This window comes from Rhinolophus ferrumequinum, chromosome 4 (genome assembly GCF_004115265.2).
Source record: "Rhinolophus ferrumequinum isolate MPI-CBG mRhiFer1 chromosome 4, mRhiFer1_v1.p, whole genome shotgun sequence".
NCBI lineage: Eukaryota > Metazoa > Chordata > Mammalia > Chiroptera > Rhinolophidae > Rhinolophus > Rhinolophus ferrumequinum.
In genome coordinates, this window is record NC_046287.1 from 101,116,749 (window position 1) to 101,141,782 (window position 25,034).

General features: G+C 50.6%; 1 protein-coding gene across 4 annotated transcripts in view; it reads right to left on the reverse strand.

The window, feature by feature from the left end:
• SLC7A1 (solute carrier family 7 member 1) overlaps nt 1-24,643 on the reverse strand; it is a 65,078-nt gene extending 40,435 nt beyond the window's left edge. The window contains exons 1-2 of one of the 4 annotated variants that reach the window (XM_033104420.1): nt 24,424-24,550; nt 11,161-11,283 (exon numbers count right to left, since the gene is read on the reverse strand). Coding sequence is in view for 1 of the 4 variants with exons in the window: in XM_033104418.1 (XP_032960309.1) it covers nt 24,424-24,544 (121 nt within the window). In the remaining 3 variants the exon portion in view is untranslated. Of the gene's footprint in view, nt 1-11,160; nt 11,284-15,061; nt 15,099-24,423 lie in introns of those variants that run through there. The other 3 variants (XM_033104418.1, XM_033104419.1, XM_033104421.1) reach the window with 3 other exon arrangements.
• Nucleotides 24,644-25,034: the final 391 nt, after the last annotated feature.

The window sequence follows — 25,034 nt, forward strand, 5'->3', positions numbered from 1 at the left end:
ACACGGAGACGATGAAAAGTCTGAAGAGACAGGACGGCTGTGTGGGGACCAACCTGTGCTGAGCAGCCCCCAGGGAGGACTCCTCGTCTGCATTTCACAGATGAGGTGTGAAAGGTCAGAGCAGGTGACTAAGTCACTTTGACATTAAGGCTGCACTGCCACCTTATAAAAAGTCCTTTCGGTATGCAAACACCGTTTCGGTGTTTAAGTGGGAAGGAGGGCTGTACTCCGTGGTTCTGAAGAAGCACAAGGTGAGGCAGCGTCCAGGGGCCCCGGGTGGCAGCCTCCCTCTCAGGAAGCCTCTGCCTGCCGATACGCCCTGAGCCTCTTTATTTTTCACACCTGAGAATTTGAAAAATGAAATTGTAAGTTCTAAGTAAGAGTTGGAAAGGACCAACAAGTCATCTAATGCAGAAATCCTCAGACTGTAAAAGGCAAAAATAGAGTAGGAAATAGTGGGGAGAAAGAGGAAGTGGGGGTGCGTGCTGGGGTGGGGGTATGGAAGAACATACCACCTCCCCACGCACCCCATTTAAATGCTCTCACCAACTACCCTCTGAATTCTGACTCTGGTCCAGCCGTAATAAACACGCCCCAATTAAGAACAATAACAACAGCTAGCATTTGTCTGAGCGCCTACTACGTACCAGTGCCCTCTCCTAGGCACTGAGAATGCTGTCATCCAGGGTTCAGGCAGAGCCCTCGAGTCTTGCTTACGCCACTCGGCCAGCTCACACAGGGAAACCAGCTGTCTAAGGGACGCTTTCGTTGCGTCGGCTCAGCACATCTTACTCCAAACCCACCTTTACACTCCAGGGTTTTTGACACGACTCAGAGTCCACAGGACACCTATAACAGGTCCCCTAGGGTGGTGGGCCACAATGTCACCACAGTGAGACTTCAATTAGACACAGGGGCCATCCTCCCACTTAGCAAATAGGTTCTGAACAGGACTTTGGTTTCAACCCAATAAAAACCACTGAATTAATACTTGAAGTAGATGAACTTTATGGTACATAAATTATAATCAATAAAACTGTTTAAAAAGCAAAAAAAAAGCTAAGAAGCGTCCAGTCTGGGAGGGACTGCAGTGTAATTTTTCTCTCCATGGTGCCAGGGCAGACCCAGTAACACCCAGCTTGGGAGGTCGCGGGCCAGTGCAGGGCTGCTCCCGGCATGGAGTGTTCCGAAAACTCAGGAGGCCTGGTCCAGCCCTGCGTGCCCAGTGGCACCTGACGGGGGAGTTCAGCTGCTCTCCTGGGCACTGACAAGCTCGGCACTACTCCCCGCAGGCAAGTGTCAGCTGGCCACTCCCACTCCCACGGGTGGACGTGTCCCCAGGGGGCAGCAGCTCTGAAGAAGCGTGTGCAGACAAATGAACCTCGGACGTGGCTGGGAGCTGCCAAGGGCAGCCCGGGTTCCGGACACAGCAGCCTGCATGTGCCAGCCCGGGGATTACCACAGGGATTCAGCAAGCATCTGCAAGCCTTAGCCTCCGAGGATGTGCTCTTGATAGACTGACTTCATTTGTTCTCCTGGGGCTAAATCACTGGCAGTGTCACTGCAGTGCTACACAGGAGCATGGTCAGGGAAACGTACGTGCAGCGAGTGACTTACGATGCCAAAGGGCTCCCCCCCAGGGGACCGTTTCCCCAGGGAAGGGAGAAAAGGCAAGTGGAGAACCACACACACCTGCCACTTAGCAGTCGCGACTCAATTTAAAAACTGCTCTGTCCTCACGTTTTCTCCTCTAAACTCACATAAGAGTTCTTCTTGAGAACATTTTCATCCATGTGAAACGATCCCAACGGGCTACACACAAAACATGAAATAAGCAAGGACAGCGGGTGCTGGGAAGACGAGACCAGGTGATCCGTCTCCCCCCGCACCAGCCTATCAGCATGCGGCCTCCACGTCTGCTGCACCTGGGCAGCTCAGTGTTTAGTATTTATAGCACTTCCTCAAAGGAATCCACCTTTGCATAACTCAATTTTTTTTTTTTTGAGAAAAGGGTATTACTCTCATACCTGGAGCACCACCAAAATGATCTGGAATCAGATATGAAACAGCTCCATGGCCCAGCCAGAGTGCCACCTGCTTCCTACCCTGATGGCCACAGCCACGTGGGCAGTGAGCGGTGGACACCTCAGGGTCCTGTTGTTTCTAACATACAGTCGCACTTAACATACTATTAAGACAAAAATGTGTGCTTTCTGCACTCCCTAAAATCATTTTGCACACAGTTCACTTAGGAAAACAGATCTAGTCCACATGTTGGCACACTATGGCACTCGGCCCATTTTGGTACTGACCACCAGTTAAGAATGGTTTTTATTGAGTTTAAGAACAAAAAAGGAGAAATAGGGGCAAGACAACGGTTATTCGACAGAGACTACATGTGACCCAAAACGCCTAAACTATGTGCTATCTGGCCCTTTTCAGACCAGTTTGCTAAGCCCCGATCTCATCTACACCCTGATTTTACCAATGAGCCACTGAAGTTCAAATGCACTGAATGACTTACACTTATTTGGCTCCAAATAACTGAAGTAATTTTACCACAGATGCCATCAGCTTAAACGCTTTCAAAACGGGACTCTGTCCAATCATTTCGGATACACATTAAGAACTGAGGCTTGTCTAAAGCAAAACCAAAACGTGGGGCTGCACAGCTCATCCAGCTCGTCTCTGCCCTCGGGTGTCTGAAATCACATCCCGGAGGCCCCGGGCCACACTCTGGCCTTCTCCCTCCACCGCACTGCGCGGAGCCCGGGAGCGTGCGCAGCTGTCGGGCAGCAACCCCTCAGGGAGGGAGGCCTCTCCAAGGGAACAGCACCCCAACACGGCCCGCTGTGCCCACAAACCCTCCCCTCCGCCCTCCGCCCTCGGGGGCTGGGGCCGGTCAGGGTGGCCCCTCAGGACCACAGGCTACTAACCCTTTGGGAACGGGGGCTTTAACTCACCTCAGACTACTTAATTTGAAAGTGCCATCTGTTCCCTGCAGGGGCCCTGATGGCTGTAAGGCGCAGGCAGTGCGCTCCCCGGGATGTCCGCAGCTGCTGATGTCACCTGAGGAATGTGGCAGTCCGGCCAGGCCAAGGACAATGCCTCTATTCTGCCCCGCCAGCTGGACAGGGCCTGAGCCATCCAGTGCCTCGCCGCCTCCCTCTAGTGAGCTGGACACCTCCCCGAACAAAAATGCCCCAGGAGGTTTTAGTGCTTAGTAGACGACACGCCACATCACAAACACATACTTTCAAGCCCTCCATTTAACAGCACCAGCTGGGCAGCTGTATGGCGCAGACGCTGCGAGGTCTCTCACGTGCGCAGAAAATCAGCGATCGATCCTCATTTTATAAATGAGAAGATGAGCCCCTCCATGTCGACGCTGCTTATCAGGGCTCCACCTGCTGATGTGGCCTCGTCCCAAACCCCTTCCACAGGGCCAGTCCCCCGCTAGGACCCACCTCTGTGGCTGGCCAAGCCCGACCTTGAGCACAGCACGGCCTCCAGCCCGTCTCCACAGCCGTCCGTCCCACTCACATTACACAAATTCAGTTAAAACAAAAGAAAGGTCAGGATGGGGGTGGAGGCAGCAGTTTTCTGACACAACATGGAAGCTCCCTCTTCTGACCTTCCCCTGCCCTGAACTCAGCACGGAAGAAAAGGCCAGGCTTCTGGCCACTCAGATCAAGCTGTTATTGATTTTGTTGAACTAAGTACACTGGATGGAAAAAAAAATGTTCCTGTGTCTCATTTTATATCTGCTCACTGATCTAATGAGGACTCACAAGACCTACCTGCCCCTGGCTGTGCAACTTTGGGCAAGTCATCTACTTCTCTGTTTCAGTCCAATCATCTGAAAACGGGATAAGGATACTCACCTCACCTACACCTCCCCACCCCACCCCTGCCTATTCCCCACTGTGAAGATCAAGGAATGCAGAGGCAAGACAGAGGTGAAAATGTCTCAGATAAAACTGGATTCAAAATATGGAGGACAACCTACTTAACTTCTCTGAGCTTCCTTTTTACCCCCTGCAAAATGAAGACAACAGTTATAGCTGCTGCAGAGTTCTGGGGGGCTCAATGAACTGACGTGTGCAATGCACTGGGGGCGCCTGGTGACCGTGAGTGCTATACGTACTCGCATGTTTGCTGTCAGTGGTAGTCCTTTCTTAAGCTATGTGAAATCTTATTAATAACCAACTCGTAAAGCGTTGTACTCTGAATGACAGCTGTGTTTTTATTATAGGTGGTTTCGGTAATTGACAAAGGACGATACAAATATACAGCTTAAAAATAAAAATAAGCTTATGGTTTGATTTATTTCCACCGGTGCTAACTCAGATGGTAGAAGATTTGAGGTCAATTGCCTAGAAATGCTTAAATGGACTTAAAACTATCAAAAATATTAAATACATATGAATATAAATAATAGAATTAATAGTGACTGTTTTTAACCGGATTTTTATTTGTGAATATTTTAATATGCAGGTTTATGTAACGCTAACCACCACGGTCCTGAGGTGGGTTGTGGGGTGGGGACCGGCAGTGACCCTGGAACCGAGCTTGTCATTTCGGTGCTGGGAACTGTTCAGAGAGGTGCCTCCTTTGAAAAGCAGGTCACACATGGGGCTGTGGTCCTCTCTCCCGGACGCCATCACTCCACCCAGAGGCCTTTGCATCTCTTGGTCCCACATTTGGAACTTTACTTTTTCGTTACCAAAAAAGGACACATACAAAAACGGGGGAGAAAGGACATAAACAAACAGAAAGGTAGACAACAACAGAGGATTTCAGAAAGATGGACGTTGGGAAGCCGGTAGTAGAGAGCCTGGCCAATGAGATGAACTATGAAACAAATGAAACAAAGCCTTAGCGGCGAGATGCTTTGTTTCACCTGGCCCACCACAGGGGCGGCCCTCCCACTTCCACTCTGAGCCCAAACGGAAAAGACTACCCAGTCGTCTGGACACTCACAAAGCCCAGTTATTTGTTTTGCCAATCTGTGTATACATTGAATAAAAATGTTTGTTTTCCATGTCTCACTTTCCGTCTCTAAAGACAAATGATTAAAGAAGAATTTCCAGGGCATTTTTTTCCGCTCATCCCCTCTAACCCAGCTACGCTCAGCAGCCTCACTTCCTGCCTTTTAACTTACATTTCTGTTGGAGCATCATCCACTCTTCTTTGTTGACCTTTACGTGTACAATGTTGCTTCAAACCCCTCTTCAAAGGAAAGGTCAAAGTGAAACATCACATCACGGGGAAAGATGCCAGAGTGCCAGTGGCCAGGAGGGTACCCGCTCGCAGAGCTGAGGGCACCTGCGGGGTGTGTGGCACGGGCATCAGAGGGCGGTGGGGAGGGCGCCACGGGGGGCCACCTGATCACAGCCCTGCCCAGAGAAGCCCAATCTACCAGCGGGGCACCTGCCCTCAGGGGCAGAGCCAAGACCCTTCAGCCACATGTGCTGCGTGGCCACTGCACACATGCTGTCAGGAACCATGGGTGACAGAAAAATCTATGTGGTCCCTGCCCTACAGGGGCCTGTGGCTTAGCAGGGAGAAAGGACATACACCCCAAAAAAGGGCAGATACAAACACAGGGGAGAAAGGACAACAAACAAAAACATAGACAAAAACAGAGGATTCCAGAAAGATGGACCACTGGGAAGCTGGTGAAAAAGGAGAGAGTCTGGCCAACGAGATGAACTATTCCAGAAACGACAGGATGCGGACTGACGGCCAACTACTAGCTTGGTTTTCAGGGGGATGAAAGTGGGTGGGGAGACTGGCATTCTCTCAAGTTAGCTTTATCAGAAGGAATGGGGTTCTCAGCCAACTGCTGGCCTCTCCACAGTCCCTGCAGAGCACCCCACAAAAGCAAGCACTTGGGTAACGGCGCTAGCACCTGTGGGCACCCAACCAAAATCTGCGGAATGAATGAATGCTACCCTTCTCTGAGAGCTTGGCTCTGAAATTTGAAATCTTACATAATTTTTGAAAATGACAGTCTCGGGTAAGTCTCACCAGTCTCGAAGGCTGTTTGCAGTTTAACCAGTTTGTCAGCTGATCGCCAGTGTCTGTACTGGCTGGGACTATACCAAGCACGTGAACAAAAACACCTGCCATTCCTCCCGAGCACGTGCTTGATTCACAGAAAGAAAGCAGAGAAGAAAGGCTGCCACCTCCCCAGCTGAAGCAAGGCAGCTCAGGCATTTGTTTTCTGTGCCCTTTTGTGTAACAGTTGTAACTATTCTTTAGTTACCGGAGCGCTTACGCAAACAAACATCTAAGAACACCAGGATTTTCTTATACATAAAAATATTATTCAGCCCTGCACCAATTTTCCTTGATCTGTGCTGGAAGAAATCCCAGGGACACCTTATCAAAACAACGAACTTCAAAAAAAGACAAAAACCTACATTTTAAAAAGGATAGTACTGTATCCTGCCTCTAACTTAGGATAAATCCCCACTATATTTTGAATTTTTATAAAGAAACCTTTATTTGTTTTGCCACAGTGAACATTCCATTCTGCTAAAAGGACCCAAATTTAGAATTTACAAACAGATCAAGCTGGCCAAAGTAAAAGCTGTATTGAACTTTTGGATATGCTATGAGTATTACTCAGCGTAAAGCAAACATATCTGCCCCTGCTGCTAACTTTTAGGTATTTTATGATGGAGTTAAAAGAAAAAAAGTGAGTTTAAAGTAAAAAGCTAAAAACGAGTTGATGTACAAATTAAACCAAAGGTTTTCTTTGCCAATGCCTGAAAAGTTTACATTCCCAAAGGAGGCTACGTTCTTAGTACGAAGTTTTTCAAACTCGGCCCAAGGAATGTATCTCTGTCCTCACACTGGGGACACTGGTGCCAGCTCTGGTCATCTGCCACTACCTTGCAACTTCCAAGGAAGGACCCATCGGCCTCCAGCTCCCTACTCAGAGCTGAAGATATACCTCCTATTAATTTTCCCCGAACGGCATTCATGCTTAATTTACTGTTGCCTGATGCTCCTCTTAAGAGCACAAATTCATGGTACCGGCAGTCAAGGAACAGAATGCTTTGTGCAGTTAGAAAGAACCACACTACTAACTCAGATAAGATGGACCAATTCTCCAGCAGCAAGGAATCAGTTAATGCAATTAACGTGGCCTTAAAACTGGGGTCAGTCAGCTGCATTATGTCATTGTTTCTTGGGGTTCCCCATTCTCTCCACTTTCGAAAGGATGACACCAACAATACCCATTTCAGATCAAACCTATACTTCGTGGAACTGCAGAACGTCAGGCTTGGAAGGAGCGGGGGGGTGGCCCTCTGAGGGCCCAAGTAAGGGGGAGATGAGGTGGAGGACACCCCAGACAGAGCACAGGAGGCTCCAGAAATTCCGCTCCAGGGAGTTGTGTCCATCTGGGGCCGCAGCTCACTTTCCAATGACCTCAGGACGACTCGGATGGCACCCTGGGCATCACGTTCGTCCTGCTCCTCTCGGAAGTGCCGAGAATGTAAGAAATAACATCTCGGTAGAGCTCGAGCCCAGAGAACTGTGTCTGGAGACGGTCACAGGCGACCTCTGTGAGCAGGCGTGCCCCACACAGCATTTCCAGAAAAGGAACCCAAATACCCGGCTCGGTTCCCACACATGTGCCAGCAACTATCGGTAGTGACATTCCCCTTGAGCCCACATCCCTTTCCCGCTTCCGCTCCCTCTGGTTCTCAGTCTGTTACCAGCTGCAGAAAGCACTACTAGCTTTTCATTTATTCTAAAACATTTCAAAGTCCTGACAAGGGACAAGTTCTGACTTCCAGGGCTGGTTGCTAAATCTGTGGTCCTCCCGCCATGGCCTATGGGAGCTTTAAACTGGGGTCACCTCTCTTTCTCTTGGTCTTGCCAGACCAGGCAGTCCCCAATCTTCCAGCCAACCCTCAAAAGCGAAGCTTTCCTGGGGACTGGCAGAATAGAAAATTCCCCTCTTCTGTAATATGACCCTAGTCGGGTTTCTGTCCACAGAGCAGATATTTAAGACATCTGAACTTCGGCTGCACAATTGAAGTCTTTTTTGCAAATTTGACTATTTGCCATCCTTTGTCCTCCTTTGAACCCTCGGTGAACTCGGTGGCACAGCTGACTGTGCACTGCTCAATGCGAGGGCGTTATTTTCACATACCCGATCTGCACATCTAAGTAAGAAAGCCCTGCCATGGTGGGGTCGTGTCACGAAGGCAATCCGAATGGGCTTGAGCAGATGACCCTCAAGGGGGTCCGGCCCCTGAAACCTGAGGCCCTGAAAGGTGCTGTTTGGCCCACCGAGTCCCCAGGCTGGTCTACCCCAGAACGCACAGAAGCACTGAGCCTTCAATACCCCCGGGAAGGGTTCCCGATCAGCCTGTCAACAGCAGTAAACTTTACATCGGGACACGTTTGCCCTTTTCTCTGAATGCACAGCTGGTAGCAGGTGAGGACCTTCTGCTCGCTGACACCTATGACACCACCTTTGTCTGTATCCCGCTATGCGGAAGTGCGTCTCTCAGAGGAGACAGGGAGAAGCAGGGCAGGACCGCTCTGAAGGATTTTCCAAAAGAAATGTTTCTGGCAGAAGACAGCTCCTTCCAGAAGCACTGCCGTACGAGGCCTTCATCCTAAATTCAAGCTGGGGGGCTAACACAGGCTTGTTCTTCCCTTTGGCGGGGCCTGTGTGTATTTTGATGTGTATGGCTGGCCAGTCCTTTTGAAAGCTAACCTCTGGCAAGCTTCCTCCCGGTGAGAGTTTGGACTGAAATTTCTCAGCGCCTACTCCAACTTTACAAACCTCCACAGGAGACGCCCCACACAGGACCCTGCTGCCAAGGGCCTGTCACCAGCCACAGGCTGGCCCTGCTTGTCCCTGTCCGTGGTTAAGCACCGTGAGGCTGCCGCAGACTGGGAAAGGCCTGGTCCACGGCTGCTCACTGTGCAGAGATGCACTGAGGACATGCACAGCTCTGACCAGCACAGCTATTCTGGAACATTCCGAGGAGGGCTGAGAATCTGGCAGACCGCACGGACGCTGGGCCCAGGGGCTCTTCCTTTTGCAGTTTCCAAGGGCCACTCTGCTCCTTCCGGTCGCTCCAGTCGCCTGCTCCACGTTTCTGGGCTAACCCGCAAGTGAAGGTGAGACTTCTCAGTGAAAATCTTTGTCACGGTCCTAACACCAGGCCTTCTGTTTCTACTACATCAGATTACAACTGTTCCCACTCGACGTCCATTTTCATAGTCTAGACACCAAACTACAAAGAGCTCTTTAGTGGATCCAAAATCATGGAACGTCACCAATTCCCAGCTTTGGGACGGAAACCCAAAGCAAGTATCCTAACACAATGTCTTCCGAGTCCAAAAGCAGAAACAGAAACCCTGAATACTCGGTCTGGCCCAGGACCAGGAGCCCACGGCCAGGCCGGTGGCATGGAGGTCTCCGGACGTCCAAGCCATGTCCAGGTGAGCAGGAGGTAAACCTGGGGACACTGGAGAGGTGGGTGTGATGGGTTCCAGGAGGACCTCAGGGCCGGGCGCAGGGGACAGACGACGCCAGGCTCTAAGCACCCCTCATCAAGCCACGTTCACCACGTCTGACTTCCCAGCACATTCAGAAACCAGCCGTACTCTACTAACACTCGCCCTGCTCAGATCACCCACGAGCATGCGTGGCGGACGTTGCTGGTGCATTTTTCACACCTTAATGCCTCTTAATTTCCTCACACGGCTGCTTTGCTGAGCAGTCAGGCCACGTTCCCTAAGCTGATAGATTTTCCCTCTCTGCCAAGGGGACGAGCGTTATAAGCAGCGTGGTGATTCACAGGCCCAACTGCAAAGTTTCACGCACACAAACGCTGTTCATCTCAATGCCTGGTGAGACAAACACACACTGTGCAAGTTTCTGGAGACTGACAAGTGTGAACAAGGTGATTATACGCCACCCTCTGCATTCCTGCAACAGGTGCCAGAAATTCAATCTAATTTTTCCAAAGAGAGTGCTGTGGTGAAGTTTCATGAGTACCACACGCAGGATGCAAAATGCCACAGGCACACAGGCCAAAGTGAACGTGAGGGCCCGTCCACTCCACGCCGACCGTGTCCTGACCCACCATCCACAGCTCCCCCTGAAAAGTCCAAACTTTGAAGAACAATATAAATGACATTTCCGCATCACTTAACGGAAAGTCTGCTAATGAGCATATGAGTGAATGAACCATAACCCAGCAAAACTAAAAATCATACAGAAGTGAATGTAATAACAGTCCGTCTTCGTTGCTCCTCCCCCACCCCGTCCCCTGTGAGAAGGTACAAGAACACCATTTAGATCAAGGAATTTCAGGGGACTTCTGGACGTTTTCAGGCCGTTGGCAGTAAAGCACTTAGGGAAGCAGGACCACTTCAAAGCTTTCTGAGAAACTGATCTTTGCCCCTTCTTGCTAACCTTAAATTTCCCAGCACAAATGTGCATACCAGGCAAAAGCTTTTAACAGAAGGACAGTCAAACGCAGCCAAGTTCTTCCCTGACTATTCAAAGGCACGTCTGTCCCGTCAGCCGGCCGAGGCCAGTGCCTCTGGGTGCTGCAGGGGGTGGGAACCCGGTGGCCTGAGCATGCCTTTTGCCACCTGTCCCTAAAATGTCTTCAGAACCAATAAGTAAACTACAAGCACACTTAGACTCCGAAGCGCCCACCCAAACACGCGCCCTCCCTTGCTACGTGGCATCCTGGCTGGACGTACTCAGAGCAGGGGACCCTGGAAGCGCGCCTCCTGCCCACCTCCGGCATTGCCATGCCCTGCCCCACTTACTTAGAACGCTCCTGCTATCCACCTCTCCATTAAAATTTCCTAAGAGAGGGCAAGTAGAACCTCTCCTGAGCCCACTTCACTCTCCTCAGCCTTCTAGAAGAATCACTGCATGTTCACTTACACCTGTTCTCTACCAGCAAAGGAAACGTGCACACACACACGCAAACACACACACACACACACACACACACACACACACGCCAACCCCAGGCATGGCACATGCCCTTGGCACAAACCTCCCTGAAGACTGAAGTGAAACCCTTCCCACACCAATCCTAATTACAGCGGGGATTTACTGAACACCTCCTGTGATGCAGGCAGCAGAGGGTCACGCACCTCCTGAGACAGCATAGTGAGTCCTTGCACCTCTTATGTTGTTCCCAGGCCGGGGTATCACTTCTCCCCAGCGTCAAGAACTGCACCCCGCAGCAGAACTCACTACTTCCTATCAGCAGCCAGCTGCAAGCAGATAACAGGCTGGTCAGAAATGAACACCCGAGTGGGCCCCACGCCCCTCCCGTCCCAAGGTGCTAAGGGAAATGGGACCTGGGGCAGAAATAGCTTCAGTTCTGCTGAAAAGACACCTCTTAGCATCTACTCTAGACCACGCACTGCTCTGGGTACAGAAGCCACACAAATGCGCCCAGGCCGTCCGCAGGGAACGTGCCATCCCACGTGTGGCCCAGGGCTCCCTCGATTCAGCAGTTTTATAGATTCCTGCTATCTCAAGAGATCCAGGGAGCTGGTTAGAAATGCCCCACCCACACCCACTGGTCAGCTCTGCAGTTCCGGGGACTCCCAGGGGAGGATGTGATGGCCTAGGTAGTTTAAAGACACCTGACATTTGACTTGAGGATTTGAAAGGTTCTGTTACATTATGCAAATTACTGAACTTACAGACCACTGAAATGTGTTCCTTTCCTCTATCCTTAATGCCTGTGCCTACCGCCCATCTGTCCGATCCCACGTGTATACCTACCTACATGCTCGTTGGTTACTGATAAAGGACACAGTAGTAGCCAAGCGTCCACACGCGAAGTCGCCCAGTACGCACAACACAATGGAAATGTCCCGTTGGGGGGCGCAACATTTCCAGAAACTAAACACTATATGGTTAGTCTTGTCCCTGGGCTTACATTCTTACTTTTATTGGTGCACAGTCTGCATGTGTAGGTGCAGGCCTTTGGTGAGGTGTAGACCTAGCAGGAATTTTCAAGGAGCCCTTCCCATGCCCGGACCTGTAACAAGGTCCTGTTAGCTCGAGGCAGCCCAGCAGCAAGGCGATTCCAGGACAGGGGACGAGAACTACAATTTCTGAGTCAGCCTCTCATTTGAATCTGGGGCAGGGCTGCTTGAGTGTGGAGGGCAAGTTCCTTCCCTACTGGCTCCTAGTGCACCTCCAGGGCAAGTGGTTTTTCGTCCCTACATAGCCACACATCTAGCTGGAAAGGGACCCCTGCTGGGGCCTGTAGGGGGACGGGTGTCAGAGCCAGCAAAACTAGGAAGCTCCACACCTCCCACCAACTCAAAGGCTCCCTCCCAGGTGCTCAGCAAGAACCCTCAAGGCAGGACAGTTAACCGGCAGCCAGAGCAACAGGAAAGTGCCGGATGCATGTGGACTGTGCTCCAGGCATGGCCGCCACATGGACCCGCCCCAGGAATCTAGGCTGGCAATGCCCTGGCCTGGACTCACCAGACCACACACCTGAGAGGCTCCTTCCCTAATTAGGACTGAATCTGAGCACAAATTACATGTGATAATCTCCCCAAATTCTGATAGCATCAAACTCTGACACCAGCGAGCCATTCCTCCCACTGCAGTCCAGATTACTCACAGAAAAAGGAATGGTCTTGCCTCACGTCTCCTCAGATTGCCCTCTGGGAGAAAGGCACGTCTTCCAACAAGTTTAAGAAACAACACAAAACAAACTAGCTGCTAGAAATTTGAGGTTCTAGGTTTATGGGGGACGTGTGACGTGATCGGAATGCCAGATTATCCCCCCACTTCCCATCAAGTGCAGTCCACGAGGGTTCTCTTCACAACTAACAATGGTGGTGGTGACATTTGTACCCTGAGGACACATGTTTAAGAATATAAATTAAGTACTCCCAATTCTTATAATAAATTCATTTTTATCAAGAAGTACAGTAAATAAAAGAGGTTCACAAGAAACAAGGACAGAGATTTGTACATTGTTTCAATAAACGAGGCAGTTTATCTTGTCCTAGTTTTGTTATGTCCCTGGGCTCTCGTTCTGTAGAATCGATTCCCTTTATTTAGAATTGTTCTAAGAATCATACACATGGACTTGTTAAAGAATATTTATTTTCCAAGCAAAAAAAAAAAAAGCCATCCAAACACTTCTCAAGCAAGATTTAAATGTATATAAAATCCATTCAACCTTCCAAGGAGAACTATTTAATGCTAGGATTGCTTTTGCTAATATTAAGTTTTCAACCCCGTCACACGTGAGAGTCCCCAAATTGATATTTCTGTAAGAGTACCTTTTCTCCCTCTTCTTCCCATAAATCCTTAACCCTGAAAGAGAAGGCTCACCTCTCAAATCACACTGACTACAAGAAACTCAAAACGAGTCAGAGTGCTGAAACTTACAAACGTTTGGCCCACTCTGAAAAATCACGTGCAGCCTGACGAGGCTGCCTCCACACCACCAGCGTGGGAAGCCGCCGAGGACAGAACTTCCCGGGCTGCTTCAGCACAAACCACACCAGGCGCTCGCACAGGTGTCACCTGCACCCCTGCTCGCCTTCTTGGGAACCATTATCAAGAATAATGGCCACCTTGGTCAGAAACCCTCAAATCATCACAAAAAGAAACCTCTCCCCTCTCCCCAATTGTCTTTGTCCCCTCCATCCACTCCCCCAGCAAACATGACTTTCAGGACACACAGTGGGGGCAGGTGGGTAGCCACCATGTCTGAGCTGCAAGTGGCCACCAGGACTTTTTGTCACTCAACAGAAAAGAATCAAAATTATCAGAGGACAAGAATGAGTCCTGTTTCACGAAAACTTTCATTTTAATCTCCATAAAAATATGATGTCCCTGTGTGTGTGCTTCCTCACAGTGTAAATTTATTTTTATTGTAGATTGCAGCCAAAGAAGTTTGAAAGCCGCCCCCTCGGGAGAACCAGCCCGAGACAGGGCTTCCCCAAGGCTGCGCTTCCAGAGCCTCGTGCTGGGGGCACCGTGGAGAGGCTGCTCTGAGACCCGAGCACCTGTGTCCTTCTGAAGGAGCAATGAAGTGACCTCCCCAGGGAGAAGGATGGGCGGCTGCGACAGTCATCCTCCCAGCACAAAATCAGAGACAGGGCCGTTTTCAAAGCTAAGCCACAGCACAGGTAAGAATGAGACGCTGCGTTGGGAAAGAACTTCATATACATGAGGAATTGGGACAAGGCACAGCCAATATCTTCGTAGGACTGATGCCCAAAGATGAGAAACCTGGGCAAATCAGGCAAAACCTCTCCACAAGAGAACAGGACAAGCTGGTCCAACGGGACATGAGCTGCAGAGTATGTGAGAAGTTCGAATTGTTCCCCATCTGTGAAAGCGCCTAATAATCAACCCAGGAAAAACTTAACATTCTCACACTGATTTTAACGGGACCGGATTATTCCAAAAATAGCAACATCAAAGTCACTCAGTCACAGTGTGATCTGGACCAAAGCACAAAAGGTGAAACATATCTGTACCAAGAAACAAAATAAACCCCAAATTCAGATACCAGGGAAGAATTACAATAGGCATTTAAAATAATTTCTGGTACTTTCCAACTGCCATAATACTACTCTTTAGCTCAAAGACCTTCCTCTTTTGAAATATACTGTTGTTTTACTATTTGCGAAAATATTTATTCAACAAATATTTGTTGAGCACTATTTTAGGAGCTACATACACAGCAGTGAAGAAAACAAAGTCCAACTTAGGAGTGTTTCCTTTCTGTGCCAATACATATATCTCATTGAGATAACGCTCGATATGGAAAATTACATCCTGATTTGTTTTCACTTTTAACAGTAAAGCTTTTCCCATAAGATCAAATGTTCTTTGGAAACATCATTTTTATTAGCTACCTAATATTCCATCATGGACGGTGTAATAATTTATCAAAAAGACAAGGAAAAAAAAACACAAAAGAGAGACAGCGTTAAATATAACACATTAGACCCAGATTGAGGACCTTGAGGGGAAAAGGAAAGGGAACTGGAATCTCACCCACTCACAGACTCCAGGCAGCGGGGTTAAGCAGTCACACCTCCAGCATGTGCCACGGCCAGTTCTAATTCGTGACTCTCCCTTTATAAGCCCCAACCCCTCTTTGATCTGAGAAAACATTGTCTGCACAGAACAATTTCAATTTCCCCCCTTTTCAGGAAAGGAAATGCTTGCACTTCAAAGGGTCTCTTTGAAGAGCGGCCCTGCCCCCCTGGTGCATCCAGGTTAGGGTCCGTGGCCCCAGTGGGGTGTGCACAGTCTGGGCGGCTGCCACCGCAGTCCCTCTCAAGGCCAGCTCCTGCAGGGGGAAGGTCCGGTGCAGGAGAAGAAAAAACAAACACAGGGAAAGATACTTGAGGCTTTTGATCACCACCTTCACAGGCCCGTTTTCACACACAATGGAGATTCACAGCTCAGGGAAACTGAGGTACAGACGACAGGGAGCTGTGGACAATGAAATAGCAGCTTCTAAGAACAAAACTGTTCCAGAAACCAGACTCACTCAGCGAAGACCCCTTCCAGGCCAGGAAAAAGCGGAGCTCCCCCGCCCCCAGTTACTGCAGGTGACGATGAAGGGGACGCCTGATAACTGACAGGCAGAAGGAGAGCCACACTTCGTACACTTCTGAAACCTTCTCCTAGAAACTTTTTTGGAGCAGGACAGTCACTAACAAAGAGCAAAATTCACCATTTAGAATGTCGCCTCTTCTCTCCCCACTGGCCCACTGGTAGGGGGCCGAGAGGGTCAACAAAAGTGGTGGTAAATAACCACTGCGTCCCTGCCATGAGCCCGCGCTGCGATCCCGCTCAGGGCCCCGGGCCCATCCTTGCCCTCTGCTAAGTCTAGGAAGCCAGGGGTACAGACCAGACATGTGAGGACCTGCACCCTGCTTCCCAGGCCTTGAACAAGTCCTGGCTATTCAATCACGGTCCCCACCCTTCCCCACCGAGGTGGTTCAGTGCACATGCTCAGGTAGGCGAGCAGCCGCCCAAATGATGGGCAGTCACGCGGTACGCGGCCGGCTCCGGACCTGCAGCCGGGATTTGCTCTAGGCTGCTGCCCGGGGTGTGGCTGCAAGTCACCGTGCCAAGGTCACGCTGAGCCCGACTTCCAATCACCTTTCGCAAGCTCTCCACCTGACCAAGTGCGAAGCCTTTGACCTGAAATTGTGGATGGTCTTTTTTTTCTCCTTCTCTTATTTTTCTGTACTTTCCAAATTTATTACAATACGAGGTGTGATAAAAAACACAGTGAATGTTTAAATTTAAAAAAAAATTATTACAGTAAAAGACACATTGCCATTAATCCCCCTCAGAATATTCCCCCTTGCTTCGAACACACTTATCCCATCGTTCTTTCCACTTTCTGAAGCAGTTCTGGAAGTCCTCTTTCGTAAATGTCTTTAGTTGTGCTATTGTGGCTGCCTCGATGTCCTGAATCATTTTGACTTTGGAGAAGAGCCAGAAGTCACGTGGTGCCAGATCCAGGGAATAAGGTGGATGAGGACACACTGTAATGTTTTTACTTGACAGAAATTGCCATATACCAGAAGCAATGTGTGACACAGAGAGTTGTCATGATGGAGGATGATTTAGGGCACACTTTAAAACACACTTCCTCTCAACCGTAGCTCCCATTTGACTGACTGCACTGAACAAGGTGAAACTTGTCACACACTGTTCCTAAGGTTCCACACACCGTTTCCCATACTGACAATCCCTGCCTTTCTGTTGGATGGCACTCGGCAGTAGCATTCACCGTATTTTTTGATCACACCTTATAAGCATTCTAAGTTTTAGAAAAATTTTTTCTTAAAAAGGCTTATGAGAGAAAATTAAACCACAGTACATTCCTTAGAAAGATCTACTCCTGAAAAGAAACAAATTATATACACACACACACACACACACACCAGGGGTGCAAAAAAATGTATACACATTTTAAGAGATGTTATCTATGCTCATGCAGTAGTTCGCCATAATCAGAAGTGTCTGGACGCTGATAGGAACCACTTTGAGCACCTCTTGTAACTGCAGAAGTCAAACGTGACTTGTATTCATCTTTTGGTATCAGTATATATTAAATATTATAATTATACACACACACACACACACACACACACACACACACGGTGCCAAAAAAAAGTATACACATTTTAAGAAAGGAAAAAACTGTATTGATTGTAATACTCAATATACACCGATAACAGTAGATGAATACAAGTCACGTTTGACTTCTGCAATGACAAGAGGTGCTCAAAGTGGTTCCCATCAGCGTCCAGACACTTCTGATTACGGCGAACTACGGCATGAGCAATGTTGACCAAAGTGTCCACTTATACACATTTTTTTGGCCCCCCCGGTATATACACGTATGGCTGAGAAAGGACGTTTGGACAACTAAAAGTTGAATATAGATTGTGGACTAGATTACAATGCGGACTCCATGTAACTGTCCTAATTTTGCTATCACACTGTGGGGAAGTCAGAGAGAATCCTATTCTTTGGAGCTGCACACCGAAGTGAGTCGGGGTAAATGAAAAGGCACGATGTCTTCAACATACCCTCTAATGGTTCAGGAAAAGTGCATATATGTGTGTGTAGATAGATCAAACAATCGATCAATGGAATGAAGGAACAAAATGTGAAAAACAGGTGAATTTGAGAAGAGGGGTCCACATGAATTCCTTGTACTCCTCCTACAATTTTTCTTTCAGTTCGAAATGTCACCCAAAAGAAAGTTGAAAAAGAAAGGGAAAAAGGAGCAAGGCAGGAAGGGGTGGGGAAGTTTTTCCCACTTACCTGTCAGCACCTATGGCTGCACCTGTCGGGGAGTCGCCCCAGGATAGATGGGCCAGACACTCTGTAGGTCAAGTGTCTATGGAGACACTTCCCCCCTCACCACCCTGCAGAAATCACAAGGGGAAGGTGTGGGGGCACGACTGCTACTGACACGGGGCTGCCCCCAGGCACAGATGACTAGGTGGGGACAAATGGAACACGGCACCCCTGCGGCCAGGCAGGAAGGCCCCCATCCAGCAGACCCTGGGGATGTGAATGCCAAACTATTGATCCAGGAAGAATGCAGCCCAGCCCGTCCCACACTCCAGCTCTAGCCACTGCCCAGCACCGCTGTCCCAGGGACACTGACCTCCAGCTGTGCCAGGAGCCTAACGCTCTGCTCCTGGGGCTGAGGCAGGAAAGACCTGCGTTCAAAGGCTGCAGAGTCAAATCAGGGAAAACCTAGAAAAAAGCAGGGCGCTGTCCAGCGGGGGAGCAGCCAGCTCCTGCACCTCCCAGACACACTCAGAAACGAAGCGGGCATGGGGACCAGCATCTCCAGGTCCTCGTGCTGAAACCTGGGCACCTGGCCCCGGCCCATGCACACGACACGCAGCACACGTTCCCAAGGAGGCTGCAGCCCCAGGTGAGGCTGACGCCCACAGCCCTGCAGTACTGGTGGGTAGGACTCTGGAGCCAGGCCCCTGGTTCAAAGCCTTGCTGCTCTGCCACTCCTGCCCACCTGTGTGCCTGCGGGCAGCTTACATCACGTAGGTGCCTGTGTTTCCCCACCCACCAAAACAGCCATGAGGAGGTGGTGAGAGTTAAATGGAAACATAAAGTGAGTCCTAAGTAAGCACTTGTGATTCTTGGTCCTAGCCAGCCCGAGGGCGCTCCTTCCTTCCCATTTGGGCGCTAGACTCTGCTCGATGGTACCTGGTAGGCAGCTCAGAAGATTAGAGAACCAGAACACCTGCGTGCCAGCCTCACAAGATCAGGCCAGCGTCTTCCTCGTAGGAAGGAAGGTGACAGTTACAAACGTGTGCAGAGATACCTGTCAGATGGGGCTTTGCTCCCCTCCTTTCTCACCACTGCCCCCAGGGGATATACCCCCACCTGCACCCCAAGGAGCAAGGGGATTGACATTTCCACCTCCAGGAAGGGAGGAAAACAGGTGGGAAACAGAGATGGCTCCAGGTTTTGGGCTTTGGTTTTTAAACCCAAAGCCCTCGGGGTAATTTGGAAAAATTTGGGGAGATCAGGATAACTGTGATGAGGGCAGACACCCCCCCAAAGAACACAAACTCACACACACTTACTCCCATGCACACACGTGCACATGCAGTCACATACAGGCAAGAGCTAAGATGGGGTCCCGGAGACCCACCCCGAGGTTCATAGGTCTGAGACCTGAGGGAACCTCACCGCCACACCCAGGGAGACACCTGGCCCCTGGAGACAGTGGCTTCATGGTCATCCCACAGTCAGAGCCAACGCAGCCCCAGACTGGGGATCCTCCCCCGTGTCTCCATCCGCATCGCGGCAAAAGAGCCACAGAGCGCCCTCCATGACGTCAGCTGTGAAAGGTCCGTGGTAAAGAGAGCCCTCCAGATCGAAAGGGTAAAACGGTACAGGAACTGGGGCCACATCCACAGACGCTGGACAGGGCTCAGCAGATGCCTCAGAGGCTCAGTGTCCCCCGGCACCTCAGCACTACGTCACATCCTGCAACGCAAACACAACTTCAAGGAAAGGGGACTACATTTTAACGCCTTGGCAGAGTGGGGTAGCCAGACAAACTTGTTATAAAAATTACTCTTCTCCACACCTAAATCAAAGAGCTTTCTTTCCCGTTTGATAGCTAACATTTATATTTAGCACTTAGAATGTGCCAGAAGTTGTGTTAAATGCATAACTTGGATTACCTCATTTAAATCCTCTCCTATAAAGAAAGCACTAGAAGCCAATTATTATGCAAGCAATATGGAAAAGAACTTAAATGTGGCTCAGAAATACCTTAGAACAGGCACTCACCCTGTACGCGGGGCCACTCTGGGAGCCCAGCTTTCTGCAAGAGGGGCCTGTGGCATCTCCTCTGGCCCCAGGTGCCCGGCCCGGGGGCCACTCAGGCTGGCCACACGGAGCAGGGCTACTCCGGGCAGCCCGGCCAGCACTGCCGGATGGTCTCTAGGACGCAGAGCTCGCTGTGCCTGCGGCACGTAGGGGGAGTAGAGGAGCGGCTCCTGAACAAACGGGACATGTTGTTCTCAGTCAAGAACCTCATGTGAACAAAGCTTGTGAAGCAAGCACTAGAGTGGGAACAGGGAATCTTAGGAAACAAAACGGCCCGTGCCGTCTGTGCCTACACAAAAGGAAGGGAAGAGGTGGTGCAGGAACGGACTCGGTCCTTCTCAGGGAAGGCATGCTCTTCCTACCTTCTCCAGGTAAAACCACCTCACCTGGAAAGGCTTCCCTGCGCCTGACTTCTGGTTGCCATCATCGCAACAGTAGGCTGACAACAGAAAGAACTTATTTTGTGAAAGAAATCTAAATTGATTGATTTAGTACCTTTATTCTTTCAAAGAATCCTATGGACTTCATGTTCATCAGCTTCATCGTTATGAGGCTGAGAGAGAGACGGCTTCCCCAGTCTACAGAAGCAGCGGGTCTACAAGCTTCAAAAGGTCTCAACGACTGTCTGGAGGCTGTGCACAGACGGCAGCAAAGCCAGGACTCCAGAAGCCGAAGGTGGCACTGTCCCCAGCACCGGTACCACCTGCTGTCGGCTCCTAGAAGCAGCGTCCTTCGTGCAGCCTTGCAGGCGCCCTGGGGCTGCAAAGGTCTCTCACCACACAGCTCCAACTCGAGTTCACGCAGCTCGTGCAGCCGGTGCACACCTGCTTCTAATAACCGGAGGAAAGCCACACGGGAGCGCCCCCCCGCGGCCACCGCCGGGGGTCTGAAGCACTGCCTCCAAAGTGAAATGACCATATTTAGTTGTCCACCAAATTGTTTGACCAGTCTGCTGCCTGTCCTTCTAGCAGATTCCCACGTGGCAGATGCACTAATCCTCCCATGATAAATTACGCCTCCCTTTGAACTGCACAGGTAATTATTTTCAAAGCTGCTCTGGAGTTGAGGGTGGGAGGCTATGGAGAAAGAGCAATCCCTAAGGTTGCCACAAGGCTGACACTCTGCCACTGAAGGCAGTACAACTGCATTCCTTGACTAGAAGAGACCTAAACCCTTGGGGTGGATGGGACCATGGCCTGGGATCCAATCCCAGTGGCCTATGGCCCAAGAAACCCCTGGAAGGCAGGTGTCCTGAAGGCCCAGGAATGAAAAAGCAGACACATGCCATGGCTTTAGAACCCCAAGTGGCATCAGGCCTCCATCCTGACAATGGGAGCAAGCCATGGCCAAGCTGCCCACTGAAGGTGGCAGGGGAGCACAGAGAGGGTAACAGGAGATCGTCAGGTCAGGTGTGAGGAGGCAAGAAGGCTAGGTGAGAAGGATGCCACCAATCCAGGGCAGTCACGCACCTGGGAAGGCCCCCACAAGGGTAGCGCTTGTTCAGTCGTCCCTTGAGGATGAAACTGGCAGTTGTGACTTGCCCACGTTCTTACCTCAGCATGCCCCATCTCACTAATGTGGTAAGTCCACTCCACCTGGAATCCTAGCGGACCTTGTTCACACCTCACATGGACTCCACTGGCCAATCCTGTTGAGTTTACCTTTAAAATCTACAGGTGGAGCAGAATTCAACCATCTCACGTGTCTACCATGTCCACCCCAGTGCACGCTGCCCTCATCTCTCACCCAAATTATATATGGTCACGCTCCCCAGTGTAGGAATAACCTGGAGTTGGGTTTTATTCCAGAATTAGTCTCTGAACTGGTCTGTTTCTACGAGGCATGATCAGAAAATACGGTGACTTCTGCTGCCGAGTGCCATCCAATGGAAAGGCAGCGATCTTCAATAAGGGAAGAAGCAGGTCGAACCTTAGCAACAGTGTGTGATAAGTTTCGACTTGTTCGGTGCAGTCGGGTGTGGGCTATGGTTGATGGAAGGTGTGTTTTAAAGTGTGTCATAAATCATGGATCATGAACAACGAACGCATTTACATGAAATGGGCAAACGGTTTCATCCTCCATCATGACAACGTTCCGTGTCACACATACGCTTCTGGTGCGGCAATTTCTGTCAAATAAAAACATTATGGTGTGTCCTCATCCACCTTATTCCCCAGATCTGGCACCGTATGACTTCTGTCTCTTCCCCAAAGTCAAAATGACCATGAAAGGTAAACGTTTTAAATCAATTCAGGATATTGAGGCAGCCACGACAGCACAACAAAAGACACTCACGAAAGAGGACTTCTAGCACTGCTTCAGAAAGTGGCAAGAAGATGGGATAAGTGTGTTCAAAGCAATAGGGAGTACTTTGAAGAGGATTAATGGCAATGTATCTTTTACTGTAATTCTTTCTTAATTTAAACATTCACCATATTTTTTGATCACACCTCGTATGCCTGTCCCTCCTCCATCTCTTCTGTACGCAGCCTTAATTGTTATCCTTCAAGCTACGAGACAGCCTCCGATGGTTCCTCTTCCTCGTGCAAAGTGAAAGCAAAGTCCTCGTGGCCTATGGGATCTGCCCTGACTGGAAGCGATGGTGGGAAGAGGGCCCCCAGGCATCAAGAGGCTAATCACACAGAAAAACACTCGGGCCCCACCCCTGCCTGGCACGAGGACCAAGAGCCAGTGGAACCTCGGACAGCTCAGGAGGTGCCTCTGGCCCTGAGGACTCCAGGGTTAGAGGAAAATGTTTGTCTCCATAACAAGGACACACTTATGTCTGTTTCAAATTTCTCCCTGGGATTAATAAACTAATACTTCCACATTCATAATTAATAACGAAAAGGGATTAATTCAACTACACATAATGCTGGGCCCTGCAATGTAATTACATATTTCTATTGGCCTTAGTAGAAAGAAACTAGACTAGAACAATCAATAAAACATGTACTTAATCCCATCAAGGAATGGAAACTTCTAAATATAATTAACACGTGTCTCAGAAGTCAAGCTCCCCAAGGTCAGCAATCTTTGTCCTTTAAGCCTTTTTTTCCCCTCTGAGGCAACTGATTATAATCCATAAGAGCACCCATGTTGCTCAAACCCAGATTCAAACATTTCTCATCTATTAAGTCTTGTCCTGTTTGTTTAGTCACAACTCATTTGACACCTTTTAAATTTTGTGTATCATGATTAAACATGATTTGAATATACTAAACCTTTAAAAACTATTTTAATCCATTGTTGACTTTATCTCCTAAATGTCTATTCTGAATGCACGACTTAAGACCTTTTGTTTTAATGACAGAAGGGTGTGTTCATATAAAAATGATAATTTCCAGCGATTAAATGGGTAATTTCCACCCAGACCAACTAAAAATATCAGGGGAATAACTGTATCATGGTTTCCTATTATCTGAATCAAACAGAAAAGGCCAGAAATGTTAAGATAAATCCTAAACAAATTATAATTCAAATTAAACACAATTAGGAAATTCAGCCAGAGGCCAACATACACAGTTCTGGTAAAATTTTAAAGAGCATGTGTTTAGGGAAACACACCTGGAAGGAAATCCATGTCCTCTCATAACTACGCATGGAATAAATTAAACCCAACACCAGGTTACTTCTACATGAGGCCGTGACCACGCCTGACCCTGGCTATGGGCGAGTGTAGTTTTCTTCCACAAGGCACATGCTGGCTGTCCGCGTCTTGCTCACACAAGTCAAACACAACTCCTGGCTGGTTCCCACACACACTGAAAAGGGGAAGGAGCTAGAAGCGCTCGTCAGGAGGGCAGTGCCAGGGCTCTGTGTACACAGGTTCTAGGGGGATGCCTGACCTGCCGGCCGAGAAAGTTTCTACTACACAGAAAGGAACACACTGAGAATACGTGGTCTTTAGAAAGCTGGCAGCACTTCCTCCCGCTTCAAACCCGCAGGAAGGCTTGAAGAACTCAGCCCGTCCAGCCCACTTCGGGTCACAAGGAAGCCCACCCAGGGGGAACTTCCCCAAACGACCATGCGGCCCTCGCTAAGGGGTGTAGGTGGGTCAGGGCAGAGGAGAGGTGGGCGCGGCGGCCAGCGGGTCCGTGGGACCGCGTGGCCGGCTCGGGCCCCGGATGACACATCGCGGAACTCGTGGCGGGGTGGGGAGCTGTGCGCCGCGTGGTACACAGTAAGGTCGCGGGATGTGCCTGTGGACCCCGCCCTCTGCCCACGGACCACTGGAGAGTCCCGGCGCACGGCCCCCGGCCAGGCGGCGGGCCAGCCCCGCCGCGCCAGGTGGCCCACGCTCACTCACGCGGTGTTGCATCATTCACCACGCCGCGCCTTAGGGAACCAAAATGGACTCCGGTGACGGGGACGGCCGCACGGGTGCCGGGCCGCCCCGCCTTCGCCACCCCGTGGGGCCCGCGCTGCCCTCCCACGGAGCCCCGGGGTCCCCTCAAGGTGACCCGGAGCCGGGCGGCTGCCCTAGGTCGGCGGGGCCGGGCACTCACCGAGCCGGCGGGCGGCGGGATGCAGGCAGGACCACGCGGCTGGACGGAGGCGCGCGGGGGGCCGGAGGGGAGCGGTCCGGGGTTGAAGCTGCCGGGCTTTCGCGCGCCCGCCAGGGCACATCCGCTCCCACCTGCCCGCGCCGATGAATGAAGCTTGGCGGGCGGTTACGAGCGGGCGCCCGGTTTTGTCAGCCGCGAGCCTGCGCCCGCCCCTGGGGCCGGCGGCTGCGTCACACGGCTGACGGCCAATCGGCAGCGCTGGCGACGCCGCGGCCCTGCCGAGGCCGCGCGGGGAGCGGGCGCGGGGCGGGGCGACGGCGCCCCGCGCGCCCTCGTCTGCAGCTTGGGATTCCCTCGCGGGCGGCGCCTCCGGAGCTGCTGCCGTCGCCCCCCCCCCCCCCCCCCCCGCTTACTTGCGATTTTTCCGCCCGTCGGTGCTTGCGTCACGACCCCATCCTGCGGCCCCCTCAGCCGCGACCACGGGCCGGGACGAGGGCTGCAGGCTGGACCGTGCCCAACACCGGCCGGCGGGCCCTGGGAGCTGACACCAGTTGTCCTTTTCCAAAAGTCAAAGATTGGCGGGGCACTTAAAGGGCTTTAAAAAAAATTAT